Source organism: Centrocercus urophasianus, unplaced genomic scaffold (genome assembly GCF_019232065.1).
Source record: "Centrocercus urophasianus isolate 14NV4802_14NV808 unplaced genomic scaffold, USGS_Curo_1.0 seq_1018, whole genome shotgun sequence".
In the NCBI taxonomy this organism is placed as follows: domain Eukaryota; kingdom Metazoa; phylum Chordata; class Aves; order Galliformes; family Phasianidae; genus Centrocercus; species Centrocercus urophasianus.
Window position 1 is genome coordinate 34,173 of NW_024884163.1, and position 14,894 is coordinate 49,066.

The following is a 14,894-nucleotide window of genomic DNA, read 5'->3' on the forward strand; positions in this document are numbered from 1 at the left end:
TGAAAGGCACAAAGGAGTAATGGATCTGGACACTAAAAATTAGTACCAAGTTTCTCAGAGGTAAAAATCTAACTGATATTAAAAAGGTAGACTCATATACAGAGAGCTATTACCAACCTCCCTAATAATTACTACACAGAAAGATAAGCATAAAGTTTAAGGAGAGCTGGGCTCTCCTTTGACATTTGTAGGGCTGAATTTGATCTCTGTATGGGCTCAGTTTCTGTCTCACGCACTTAGCCTTCATGAAGCTTTTGACCAGAAAGCAATGCCAGAAAGTGTTTCTTCTCTTATGGGCAAACTGAAACTTAAAGTGCAGTGTCCATCTTTGAGCATAGAGCCAAGAGCCTTTTCCTGCAGTGCAACTGAGTCCTGGCTAAGATATTTCACCCTGTGGGCCACTCATTCCTACTACTTAGTATGGGCAGCAGGGTAGTCAGCACCTATATCGACTTCCACATCTCAGCAAAATAGCTGTAAAGCAAAATGCCATTTACTTACATTCTATGCCATGAACTGTGCTCTTACTGCTATAGTGAAGCAGAGAATCACCTGGCTTAGTTTCTACATTGGCTTAGTTTTCTTAGCAAACACTGGCAGTTATGCTGAACCCAGGTGAAGCATCTGTAGATGTCTTTATGTATCAACACACAAGCTGTGCTGGTGGTGAAAAACTGCCTGATTTCAGGTCTGAAGCAGGATCTGAAATGCGACTCTGGATCTGAGTAACTCAATATCTCTTAGTTTTGTCTTTCTGCAGAGCTCATCCTTTTTGAAAAGCTAACCCTCAAAGAGGATATCCAGCAGTGTGCATGGTATGATTTCCAGAAGGGTATTGTTTGCAGAGTGTGACTGATAATCAAGAGCAGCAAAGTTAATTAGCATCTTTGAAAAGGCTGTGTGATTGGAAAAACTGGGAACGCATTATCACTAATCAATGCCCGTAAATGAGATTTAGGCATGAATTTGCATGAGTTGCTCTGTATCTATCTATCCGTGTCTTCCTGATCACACAGGAAGTTCCTCTCACTTAGCAAAAATTGAAACCCAATGTAATTTGGAGAATTTGTTAAGAAAATACACTGTATGGCTTCATTGGCTGTTTACAGTAGATATGTACATGCACAAAAAGGGAGCTGTATATTAATATTTTGCATCTGCCTGATTTAGGACCATGTTAATCACTGTTAGGTTAGCCAAAACAAGAACAAATCAAGAATACATCGGCCATAGGATCTCTCAAAATAAACATAGTCAGCTATAAAAACCAAATGTATTTATCCAGAGTTAGTTAGTAAACCGTTATTTGCTTCAGATGTAGAAGGCTATCTGGACAGCTTACAAATGCTTTGTCCTGGAATTGCCAAAGCTATGTAGTCCTTTCCTTGCCAAAGCAACACCCTGTTGGTGTACTAATCATTGTATCTGTGGTGAGATTTCCACCAGTTGGAGCTACTTTTTCTCTGTTTTAGAAGCATGTCAACACATGCGGTTCCCCTCCTCCCAAAGCAGTACACACAAGCTGAACACACCTAGAGACTAGGAAAGAAGCACAGAAGGCTGACACGTTGCAGCTAGCCACATGAAAATTGATTTTGGCTTAGAAACTTATGTCAGCAGTTCAGCTGTACAGTGGACTGTGTTATTTATAGCTTGGGAGAAGTCCAAGGAATGAAGGGAGAGCAACTGAGGGATGACTTTAGAGTGCTCATCCCCTGTAGTGCAGCAGTGCTGGCTGCTACAGTGCTACCCAGGGCTAGCGTGGATGCACAGCTCACATGCAGGCATGATTTTGTGCACCTCTACCTTCAGCTGCTATGGAAGGAGGTTGTTTTTGTTCCACTCTTACACATACCAGTGTTCCGAGGATACACACAGTTACTTCACAGCACCACCAGGGAAGACAGCAAGCCTAGGAAAGGGTACACGTTTTATCTCCCAGCAATCTCCAGGCTGTCCACACCAGGAACTTCAAATAGATGCTGGCAATTTATTTTCTATTCTTATTGAAACTTACTGATGCTTCTAGAGGGTCTGCACTAGGAATGCAATAAACTTCTGCAAGCTTGGAGCTCAAGCAATGCTGCATGAAAAAGCAAAATATCTTGGGTCAATAGCAGCCTGTACACTTCTCTGGGGAGACTCCTTCCCTCTTATCCTTGAGGGAGATCAGGTACCTGCTGCCAAGTAGTTATGTCCTCATCATCCAAGGAACGGCTCTTTCCTTAAACTCGGCGAGTTTGCTGGTGGCAGCTGAAAGGCCAAGGTACCCTTACCTTGTGTTTGGGATTTAACTGCATTTCTGTCAGAAACTCACCAGACTGGGTCAAACACTCTCAAAATCAAAAGTGTAGTTGAGCAACCAGGGAGTTGGAAAATATTACAGCCAGCAAGGGACTGATGATGCAGCTTTATGTAGACACAGTACTGAAGAAGACAGGAAAACAAGCTCTAAACCAGACACGTCCTCTCCTCATCCTTTCCTTGTCTTTCACTTTTTCCTCTACTACCCTCCTTTTCCTACCACTTGCTCAGTTCTCGTGTTCCTGGTGGATCCTGTTCCTCACCACCCATGCCCTATGTCCATCCTTCCCAATCTTCCTGGTCACTCCTGCTTCCCTGGAACTTCCCTGCTCTTCACAGTCTATCAGACTCCATTGGTTATTTCTTCAATTCTAGCACCTCATTTCCTATTAAAATATTATATGTATTCCTTCCTTATCATCCTTTCTCCTTGCCTCTCCTCTCTCCCTTACACAGGGCAAATACATTCATGTATGACCGTACAACCAGTGCTACTATCTGCTGGCTGGCGTTCTAAAAGTCACTCTCCTCAGTAAAGAGATCTTTCATGTCTCATTTGTGATAAAAAAACTCTTCCAGTTTCCATGATGGAGGTCTGTAGTCTACAAAAGCTTGCATCTCTAGAAGTTAAAGAAAGGGAAATTCTATATATGTACTGCAGCTGATGAGAACAACCACAGTTTAAGGGAAGGAGTCCAACTAGGGAAGGAGATCACATTGTCAAGTGTAGTAATTACTGCACTAAAGAACACCTATGTGTATACACAATATAACATGATTTGTAACATGCTGTAAAGTAACATGTATTATGGTTTGTAAAATATGTTATCTAGCTGAAATTCCCTACAAATTATCTTTCCCCTTCTGTTGCATTTGTGCTTGCTTCTGTTTTCTCCCTACTGTGAAGAGCAATTTCCTTTGAACTGCATTTTTCTTGCTCAGTTTATAATGACAATTCTTTTCTTTTGTCCTGGGCCAAAGATTGTATTTTTACTTTTCATTTGTTTGTTTTCTTTTGTTTTTACTCTCAAGGACATAAATATTTCTGATGTAAATATTTTTCTTCCTCTTCTCTACCTATTGCTTAGATTGCATGAAGTGGATACGAACACAACATGGTGGTGGTTACATCATTATTTGTTTGTTTTTCTGCAGTGCCAGTGTTCATATTACTCTTCGGAACTCTAAATCTCTTTTCTGTCAGTAAGTGGCATAATGGCACATAATTCTACAATGTGAAATGAAAATATCGTGGATAATTCTAACTTTTTGCACTGACAAGGTGCTCAAGTTCTTTTATAGCAGGAAAAAGTACTCTAAAGTTTCGCTGTAGGATTCTTTGCACATGTTGTACTTTTGAAGAAAGGATTTGAAGTGGTGTACTGAACTCCACCATAATATCTCTGCTCCGACTGTTTGCACACTATAAGTGTCTAAACACCATCATCGACAAGCAGTGTTACCAACCTATTGTAACACCCATTCAACTGACAAAGGTTTAAAGAGAGTGTATGCTGGTTATTAATACACATGTTGTATTTATGACAGACCAAGCACAACCAGGGGTACTTGAGTGAACATCTTAAAATGCTGTAATCCATGGATTTGCCTTTATATGTATATATATACATACATATATTCATATATGTATGTTCAGGTACATGAAGAGTAATTGAAAGACAAGATCCTCCTTGCATAGGTTCCCCTTTTTTCCTCTTACTGATGCTTCTTGTCATTCTTTGAATCTTACATTTTCCTCCATGCCAAACTCCACTGCCTCTTCTAAGAGAGACTCTGCTCACAGTCATGGCAGCTCACTCCTTACTGCACACAAACCAAGATTTCATTCCTTGTTTGTTTGCCATCTGGGATGTTTTCAATCCCTCCCTGTCCCCAGGGAGCTAATGCAGATAAGTCCTTTGTATGGCAATCTGATCACATCTAAAAGCTTGCACTGTTTGTTGAAAGAGCAGTGTTCTCAAAAAAACAAGCAAAGGCTGCAGTTGCCTGTTTTAGCTCAGCTGTAACCTCTGTAAATCACTATGTCTGACTCCATTTCTCCGTCTTGATCCAATACACTTTTCAGTATGGTCCAATCACACATCAGGCTGTGCTTCTCACAGGAAAGTATGTTATTTGCTACTATTAATTATGGATACTCACAGTACATGTGATGTTTCTGGGATCTTGGTTTGTCTTGAGTCATGTGTACTTCTAATGACTGCATGGACTTTGTAGTGAATTTCAGGTGCAGACAACAGCTTATTTGTCCTCTTTCTTTATGAATAGTCTGCAGTGGTTGCTTAAAATGTGCTGTTGCAAGAAAGATGGTGTCAATAATTTGTTGGCTTTGTAAGGCTGTGCTGCCCAGCAATCAGTGGTCTGACTTCAGGCACACCATGCCATTTGACGGAATGTAGTCAAGAAATACATGTCTGAGAACAACTCAGAAATTGAAAATGAGCACCAGAAAATTCAGGCTATTATACTGAAAACGTGCAAGTCCAAGCAGGTATTATAATTGGTGTGATGACACCTTCCTTGTGACTTGGCTGGTGCATGGCTGTTAAAGCACCACAGTCTTACCATCATGGAAAATTGAAGCTTACAGGGATCCCATCTGCTTCCCTCCGACTTTTCTTACCCAACCCTTCCTTGCCTTTTGTGTTGTGCTTTAGACTGCCTGAACCTGTGAGGCGCTCAGAAGCCCCTGAGCAGGAGAACTAGGGTGTATGTGCAGCTGGCAGTCAGTGTGCTTTGGGCAGTGAGCTTTACTAAGTTCCTTTTAAAATTCCCAACATCAAGAACCCCTCACAAATATAGAAATGCATTCCTCCGCATGTCTGCCAAGAGCTGCTTGGACAGCAGGGACTGAATCCGAGCAGCAGGGCAGGAAGGGGAACACCCAGTAGGAACTGCTGCTTGTTTTGTTTGTTTCTTGTTGCAAACAGCTTCTTGGACTCAAACATCACAAATCTGTCCTCTGCTGCCATTCTCTTACAGGATCTCACAGTCCCTTTTCCTAGGACAGAGGCTGGTGCAAGGTGAAGAATGTATTCTCTGGGAATGGACAGGCTGTCCGGTTTTGCCACTCTCCACCACTATCAACAAGCAATAAACGAAAACCCTACTGCCCTGACCTCGCTTCATGGCTCTAATCTACATTAAAGCTCTTGTGAGCAGTTTGTTTATTTGTTTGTTCTTGGTGGTAAGTCTCCCTGTGCTCCCAGAAAGCACCAGAACAAATGCAGCTTCAATGGGTTTCACCCTGGTGAGACAACTCCAGGTTATCCAAACTGCTCCAGCTGAGGCAAATCAAGCCAATCAGGAAGCCCCCAGAAATGTGGGCTGTGTTCAGATTGTTGTTTCCATCCTGAGACATTTCCTGCTATTGTTCTTACCATTTTCTCTGAGTGTCTATGGAACTGTTGGGTGGTGCTGTTACTGCCGGTAAGGGATTTTGGGGAAATCTTACGTCCTTGCAGGCACAGGGAGAACTCTGTGCTGTTCTCCTCATAAATTCCCAGGACATATTTCCGGCCCACAAGTGCAGGGAAGGTGGGGCTGCAGTGATAACTGGATCTTGGTTAGCAAAGGAAAGTGTATTTTGCCACTGGCTGTGCTCAGCTAGGCAAGAATGAAATTGTGTGGTAAAATGATGAATGAATTTCAGTCCAAGGAATTGCTTAGCACCCCAGGACAAGCGGAGGAAGCAAGTCAACAGCATCCTGGGATTGACTGAAAGCTGATGAAATTCTGAACAAGTTTTGGAAATGCATTAGTTTCTACTACAACAGTTTTATCTCTGTCATACAGACCCTGGTTTTCTCTTCTCAAGAGTACAGAGTGTTTTCTACATTTGCCCTACGCACTCCCTATGTCCATATCTCATTTCAAAATTGTCTTCCTTCCATCAGAAGCATCCCATTAGTTGTTACTACACCAGGCGAGAGTGAGAAGAGTTTGGGGGAGAGAGCTGGAAGCCACACCAAACGAGCTCCTAAATCCCCACTAACTGTTCAAGGAATCCCGAGCATATCTGGAGGCATTTTGTACTTTGATTTTTGTACATAATATTATAATTTCCCATGCTGTGTAAAATCTGTGAAACCAAATTCTTGCTTGGAAAGCATCTTATGAAGAAAGAAAGGATTGCAGAGAAGAGCACTGAGATTGCACGTGATTTCCCCTTCCAGCTCCTTATTCCACGTCACCTAGTATCAGTCACACACGAGTCATGCTATCTTATCACTCACAGTGCTGAAGAAAGGTGAGTGAGTCTAACAGTGCAGCAATGTCCTTTTTACTTTCTTTGACGGCTCAGAAGTCCCCTTGCTGCCTCATGGAAAGTTGGAACAAGGCATGATTTTAATTGTGGGAAGCTGAAAAGTTTGTCTTCACTTTGCACAGAATGCTTGTGGTAAGAGTCAGCTGACAGCTTCCTGCCTGCGTGGGTCTTAGCTGGGTGAAATTCTTGACCTCTGGACTTCCCAGGAGCCACAGAAATTCCAAGTCAGGATAAGCAGACATCTGGGCTGATTCAAATCAGGGTCTGAAAAAGAGCCAACAGAGCACCTGCAGCGCAGGATGAGCTAGAAAAGGGATTACTTTCCTTTGTGGAAGAACCTTTGAAAGTATGTCAGGGTCTACGTTTTGATGGTTGGCCCATAGGTGGTTACAAGGCATAGCAGAGAGAGACCGCAGGGCTGCCTTTCTGGGAGTAAATGAGGAAGAGAACCTCCAGAAATTTAGCAGTGTGGATAAACCTACAGTCTCATACATTTCTTTCTACTCTGTTCGTTATTCTTTCTGCAACAGCTGAGGAAAACCAAGTGCAGCCTGTGGGTTACTGGCTACAATCCCAGGACGTCTGGCTGGTAGTGAGGAACTGGCTTGCTTTGTTTTGTTTTAGTGGATGCCATGACTGTACAAAACACCATTATACTTTGTTGTCAGAATAACTGCGATGCCTGAAACAGTGGTACAAAGGAATAGAGTAGGAAGAGGAGCTGGTCCATGTCATATCTCTGGCAATTCCTGTTATGTGACCAGGAAAAAGAGATCAGAATTTTGTATGAATTTCCAAAAACCTCAAGGATTTACTTTAGGGACTTATGAGTTTCACAAGGGTCTTAATACTCAGGATCTTGATTTTCAGCTGAATCTCAGTAAGCCTATGAATATGGTTGACTTTAGCCCAGTGATTCACCCCCCTGCCCCTTTGCCTTTCTATGCCCACTTTGTTCTTGCATTGGTATTTGAACTATTTATTCAAGTAAGATAACTTTTTGTAAGAATGGGTATTAACGAATGTGATAGTATTATGAAAGCCTGGTCGGGTTTATAAAACTAGCAGAACATTTTTGTTTGCTGGGTCTAAAATTTCACCAAAGGGAAAGATGTGACAGATGTGCAAATTAATAAAAAGTCTATGCTTCATTTCCAAGTCGTTTCACATAGATAAGCATATTCACCCTAAGAAATATATGAAGTTAACGTAAATTTCTGGTAACAAGATCCAGTTTTTGTTAACAAGTTCCAAAAGATGCAGATAGCCACCTTTGTGGATTGACAAAAATAAACACACCTGAGAAATTTTAGAGATGCTTTTGAAAATGGGATGAAGATCTTCTGATATTTTGTCTCCTGTGATTTCCATGCCAACTGAGGAACAGTCATGAAAATTTACTTTTCAATGGAGCTCTATGCATGTGTGTGTAATGACATAAAACTGCAGAAGATAGCACAGAAGTGAAAATATAGCCCCAGTCCTTAGGAATGGGCTGACAAAAAACAGAACTAAACTAAATTTAATTGCCTTAATTCAAAAAAGGCATTGAAGCTAACAACAGCAACAATGTTCAGGGAGCTTGAATGGCACCAGTTGCACTACCATGACCAATAGATGAGGGCAGTTGGAATTGTAGACTGCTGAGAGAGCTGGCCAAGGGGCTTGCAGATTCATCACTGAGTGCCAGATGGACACCACCAACTGTCTAAATGTTTCTTCCCTCACTTGAAATTGGCCTCATTTCTCCCTAGCTCTGTCTGCAGTTCTCACTCTGCTGTTGGCAGTCCCCATGGCACTCACCCTGCAGCCTGCACACAAGCTCCCATCAGTGTGCTGCTCCACAATGGCACTCACCCTACAGCTCTGTACACAGGGAGCTACGGGGTCTACAGTCATGCCCTACTCTAAGCAAATTTCTCACTAGTGGAGTGAAACACCCACAGCGCCATTTATTTCCACCCATCTTTATTGTTTTGTTTCATTTTGTTTTTTTAATACTCATGGTAGCTGTTGTGACCAGTCATAAGGAAGTATTTTGTGGTGGTACAAAGCTGCTGATATTTGCCATTTTGCACTATGCAAACCCTGGTAAGCATGAGCAGGCTAAAGGTGCAGCTTTGTGTTCAAACCAGCTGTGTCTGTAAACCTCTCTGGCTTCTTGCCCTGGGTCCAGTCCCAAAGTGAGTGCTTTTGTGGCCTTCTGGCCATGGAGCTGCTCTGGCCTCTGCTCACTGCCTACTGCATGCCTCCTCCTACATGGCTGACACAAGCAGAATAAAGCTCCAAATATCCTCATACAGAAATTGTTTTACTCATGCCTGTCTTCTTCTCTTGAATACCCTCTTTAGGAAGTATCCAAGCCTTCAGGCCATGAAGTCCTTGAAAAATTCAATTGCTGTGACACAAAGGAATCTGGGAACAACTTCATTCTGATCTCCAAAGAATTGGCAATGGATTGATTTGTGGAAGGACCCAGCATAATTTAGATGTGGCTCAGGCTGATTGTGAGTAATGTGGAGTTTGAATCTAAAGATGAGAAGAACATCTTCTTGCCTTGGAAAAACTGGTCATGCAGCAATTGCAGGGATGAAGGCTCAACCCAGGAGATGGTTGCCGTAACACACAGGGCTCAGTGGCAGTGGTAAGGTGGCTCATCACCATGTCTTGCTTGGCCCACGGTGAGCTGATGCACTCGTTGGGTGATCTCTTGCTTCCTGCAGTCACAGTAAATACCCAGGTAGCAGAAGTACTTGTAAAAGCTGTGGCCAGGGACCCATGAAAATAACACAAGGATGTGCAACTTCTTAATCAAGACTGCCAAATGCTCAGCACCTCCCACAGAGCCCAGGGCTATTTCCACTTTTCTCATTTCCCCTTCACCCTCCCTCATACCACACTCCTTAGCTGAGCCTTGGCTCTTCACGTTGCATGTCACTGTGTAGAAGTGCTTGTTTAGCAGTTTTGCCACCTAATAAAAGAACACAACAAACCTTCAGACAAACACTCCATGGACACGGAAAGTGTTGCAGAAGCGTTGCAGAATTTCTCTTTCTGCTGTCCTACAGTCCTGCCTTGACAGTCAGAGAGGATCGCCCTGTGCACAGACATCAGCTGCCCGGGGGACAGAAACGGATCCACCACAGCAGAAAGGAAATAATAAAAAGGAAATAATATACTGCTGCCTGTACAAGCAGATTTTATAAGATGTGATCCAGATTCCTGCGTGATGAGTTTCCATGCAATGTCTGGGGCCCTCTAGTGAGCTCGGGCATGATGACAGCCACTAGGAAGGAGCTCCTCTCACCTTCTCAGCTGCAGGCCCTGAAGACAAAGACTTCACGTACTAGCTGCCAGCCAGGTACCTGGGTTATGAGACCAGCAATACCCATCATAGTAGCTTTTCGTGGCTGCTCTTGGATTGTTTACGACCAAGCTGGATCATACCCATGGCCGACTCTGAAACTTACAGCCCGTGGCATGACGTTTGGGTACTACTATGCTTTTTCAGTCCTGGGGAATGTGGGCACAGGATGGTATCTGGGCCTTTCAGACACCAGCGCGCAACTCCTGACTCTCCGGTGACACTTCCAACTTTAAACACAGACACTAGAGTTTTCAGGAAACTTTATCTGCTGTGTTGGGATACCTCAGGAAATCTGAGGGGAACCTTACTTGATGAACGTCAGTTTAATCTCATTGATCACTGGGAACCAGGGGACCACACAGTCCTCTAGCTTTACTTTCATCAGAACAAACACGTTCATTTCCTCTCTTGGATGTTTATTTGACCTGCCCCAGGAGAAAACTTTGTGTCCACCAGCCACCCACAGAACAGATGTAAACCCTGAGCTTGGTAATTGCAGTAATGACAGACTGCTTCACACTCTCCTGAATTGTCATTGAAGCCCTGACCTGCAAATGTTAGGGTACCAAATTAGCTTTCAGTGTGCCCCTATTAGTCCCTGTGAATACAAGCATGCACATCTGGAAACATGTGCAATTTCAATATGTGTCTGTTTGTTTATGCTATGGGCAGGGTAAACAAAATATAATTAGCTCTGCTATCCTTCAGCCTAGTAAAAACAGAATGGTCATCACTAGTATTTGGTTTTGCAGTAGCTTCGCAAGGTCCCTAGGACTTGTCAAGCTCTGTTTTTACCCACCTGTTCTGTTTGACTTATGCATGTTTGTGTAATCTTATGGCACTCTGTTTATTTTTTAAACAGAGTGCCAAGCTGCTTTTTCTGTATTAAAAGGTGTTTATGACCCCAGTACATTAATGTAGCACAGAGGAAGGTACGTGATGCCACAGCTGGAGCCTGGGAAGAGGACAAGAGGACAGGCCAGGAAAAAACAGGAGGCAGGGCACAGGCTGACCTTGGAACTTCCACAGCTATGAGCAATCTAGCAGTGGTCAGGCCAAGTCCTAGAGCAAAAGAACAAAGGGCACGTATCTAATAAATATGTTAACTTCATATACAGCAAATTTGGATCTGTCACGGAATTACATGCCAGTGAAGAAAGATTAAACTGTAAAAGATGTTAGAACATATATACAAACTGCCTCAGACTTAGGAGGAGGAAGCCATCTATGTCTATATCACACAGAATCACAGAATTGTAGGGGTTGGAAGGGACCTCCAGAGCTCATCGAGTCCAACCCCCTGCCAAAGCAGGTTCCCTACAGCAGGTCGCACAGCTCGGCATCCAGGCAGGTCTTGAACATCTCCAGAGAAGGAGACTCCACCACCTCCCTGGGCAGCCTGTTCCAGTGCTCCATCACCTCACTGTAAAGAAGTTCTTGTGCACATTGGTGCAGAACTTCCTATGCTGCAGTTTCCGGCCGTTTCCCCTTGTCCTGTCTCCACTCACCACTGAAAAGAGTCTGTCCTCGCCATTCTGCCCCCCACACCTCAGATATTTATAGACCTGGATCAGGTCCCCTCTCAGTCTCCTTTTCTCAAGGCTGAACAGACCCAGTTCACTCAGCCTTTCTTCATAGGGGAGATGCTCCAGGCCCCTCACCATCTTCGTGGCCCTCTGCTGGACTCTTTCCAAGAGATCCCTGTCTTTTTTGTACTGGGGAGCCCAGAACTGGACGCAGTGCTCCAGATGAGGCCTCACCAGGGCAGAGTAGAGGGGGAGGATCACCTCCCTCGACCTGCTGGCCACGCTCTTTGCAATGCACCCCAGTAAGCCATTGGCCCTCTTGGCCACAAGGGCACACTGCTGGCTCATGGCCAACCTGTCGTCCACCAGGACACCCAGGTCCCTCTCCGCAGAGCTCCCCTCCAGCAGCTCATCCCCCAACCTGTACTGGTGCATGCAATTATTCCTCTCCAGATGCAAGACTCTACACTTGCTTTTGTTAAACCTCATCCGTTTTTTTTCTGCCCAGCTCTCCAGCCTGTCCAGGTCTTGCTCAATGGCAGCACAGCCTTCAGGCGTGTCAGCCAATCCTCCCAGCTTCGTATCAACAGCAAACTTGCTGAGGGTGGCCACCATCCCCTCATCAAGGTCATTGATGAAGATGTCGAACAAGACCGGACCCAGCACAGACCCCTGAGGAACACCGCTGGTTACAGGCCTCCAACCAGACTCTGCACCGCCAACGACGACCCTCTGCGCTCTGCCAGTCAGCCAGTTCTCAACCCACCTCACTGTCCACTCATCTATCCCACACTTCCTCAGCTTTATTATAAGGATGTCATGGGGGACAGTATCAAAAGCCTTGCTGAAATCAAGGTAGACTACATCCACTGCTCTCCCCCCATCCACCCAGCCAGAGACAACATCATAGAAGGCTACCAGGTTGGTTGAGCACGACCTCCCCCTGGTGAACCCATGATGACTACTCCTGATAACCTCCTTTTTTCCCAGTTGTCTGGAGATGACATCCAGCACAAGTTGTTCCATCACTTTTCCAGGGACAGAGGTGAGGCTGACTGGCCTATAATTGCCTGGATCTTCCTTCTTGCCCTTTTTGAAGACCGGAGTGACATTGGCTATCCTCAGTCTTCAGGCACCTCCCCCGTCCTCCAAGACATCTCAAAGATGACCGAAAGCGGTTCAGCAATCACCTCTGCCAGCTCCCTCAGCTCCCATGGATGCATCCCATCGGGTCCCATGGATTTGTGAACACTGGTGTTGCCTAGGCGCTCTCAGACCACCTCTTCCCTGACTGAAGGGAGGTCTTCCATTCCCCAGACCCTCTCACTAACCTCCAGGGTCTCGGATTCCCGAAGGGGAGCTTTTTCACTGAAAACAGAAGCAAAGGAGGCATTCAGTATCTCCGCCTTCTCAGCGGAGATGCTGAATTCTCAGCATCCCCCATTACCAGAACACCCCCGTCACTTAGCAGGGGAGCCACATCCTCCCTAGTCTTCCTTTTACTGTTAATGCACTTAAAAAAGCCTTTTTTATTATCCTTTATCCCCTTTGCCAGATTTAATTCCAGGCAGGCTTTAGTCTTCCTCGTCGCATCCCTGCAGGCCCTGACAACATTCCTGTATTCTTCCTAAGTGGTCAGACCCTTTTTCCACATTTCATGGCCTTCTTCTTTCCCTTGAGTTTGCGCACAAGCTCCTTGCTCATCCACACAGGTCTCCTGCCACCCTTTCCCGATTTCTTCCTCACAGGGACGCACTGATCCTGAGCTTGGAAGAAGAGCTGTTTAAATGCCAACCAGCTCTCAGAGGCCCCCTTACCTTCGAACACCCTAGCCCACAGGATAGCTCCAAGTAGGTCCCGGAAGAGATCAAAGTTGGCTCTCCTAAAGTCCAGGGTAGCAGTCCTACTTTTTGCTTTACTTCTTCCACTCAGGATGTTGAACTCCACCATCTCGTGGTCACTACAACCCAAGCTGCCCCCAACCTTTACTTCCCTGACAACCCCTTCTCTATTAGTGAGAATAAGGTCCAGCAGTACCCCTCTCCTTGTCGATTCCTCAACCACCAGGTTGATCAGGTTGACAACCACCTGCACCAGGAAGTTGTTTTTAACACATTGCAGGAACCGTCTGGACCGCGCGTGCCTGGCCACATTGCTTTTCCAGCAAATATCTGGATAATTGAAATCCCCCGTAAGCACCAGCGCCTGGGATCGTGACGCTGCTTCCAGTCGCTTGTGGAAGGCCTCATCAACCTCCTCCAGATCAGGGGGCCTGTAGCACACTCCCACAATAGTGTCAGCCATACCAGCCCGCCCCTTGATTCTTACCCACAAGCTCTCCACTGCTACACCGCTCTCCCCCAGGTGGAGTTCAATACATTCTAGCTGCTCTCTTACATAAAGAGCAACTCCACCACCCCGCCTCGCTGGCCGATCTTTCCTAAAAAGCACGTAGCCCTCCATGACAACATTCCAGTCATGCCAGCTGTCCCACCACGTCTCCGTGATCGCAGTGAGATCGTAGCCATGCAACCGCACACAGATCTCCAACTCTTGCTGTTTATTTCCCATACTGCGCGCATTAGTGTATAGACCTTCAGGGAAGCAGCATTCCCCTGCCACACTCCATCCCTTCGAACTCCACCCTCATCACCCATCAAGTTCACTTTCGAACCTTGAACTACCTGAACCTCAGCAGCCCTCATTTTTTCCCTTTTCCTCTTCTTTCCTAGTTTAAAGACCTTTCAATGAGGCCCGCCAGCTCCTGGGCTAGGATCCTTTTACACCTTGCAGACAGGTGAGCTCCATCTGCAGCTGTCATGCCAGGAGCTGAGTAAATTGCCCCATGGTCAAAAAAACCCAAGTTCTTGTGCCTGCACCAGCCTCTAAGCCATTTATTAATGAGGAGGGTTTTTTGATCCTCTCAGTGTCCTTCCCCACCACTGAAGGGATAGAAAAGAAGACCACCTGCACTTCCGCACCATCCAGTACCCTCTCCAGACCCTTGAAGTCATTCTTAATAGCCCTTAGGCTTCTCTTGGCAGCATCATCACTGCCAACCTGAACTACCAATAAGGGGTAGTAGTCAGATGGGCGAATAAGCCCGGGCGGCTTTCTAGAGACGTCTCTGACCCGTACCCTAGGGAGGCAGCACACTGCCCTCCAGGGCTCAGGCCCACATATTGGGTCCTCAGTTCCTCTTAGAAGGGAATCTCCTACCACTATCACCCTCCCTTCTTTACCGGAAGAGGCGGTCTTCAAGAGTGGAGACAACCGCCTCTCCTTAGGAAATCTTGGCGGCTGTTCTACCACCTCATTCTCAGCCTCCTCACCCTGCAGTTCCAGGGTTTCAAACCTATGACTTAGAGCCACCTGAGGAACCGAGGTAGGTCGGGAAGGGCACCACCTG

General features: G+C 45.4%; 1 protein-coding gene across 1 annotated transcript in view; it reads right to left on the reverse strand.

Moving 5' to 3' along the window:
- LOC122166975 (paralemmin-2-like) overlaps window positions 1–13,789 on the reverse strand; it is a 28,692-nt gene extending 14,903 nt beyond the window's left edge. Inside the window, exons 1-2 of the mRNA XM_042831137.1 lie at window positions 13,523–13,789; window positions 13,303–13,313 (exon numbers count right to left, since the gene is read on the reverse strand). Coding sequence (XP_042687071.1) covers window positions 13,303–13,313; window positions 13,523–13,789 — 278 coding nt within the window. The remainder of the gene's footprint in view (window positions 1–13,302; window positions 13,314–13,522) is intronic.
- Between the last annotated feature and the right edge of the window lie 1,105 nt (window positions 13,790–14,894).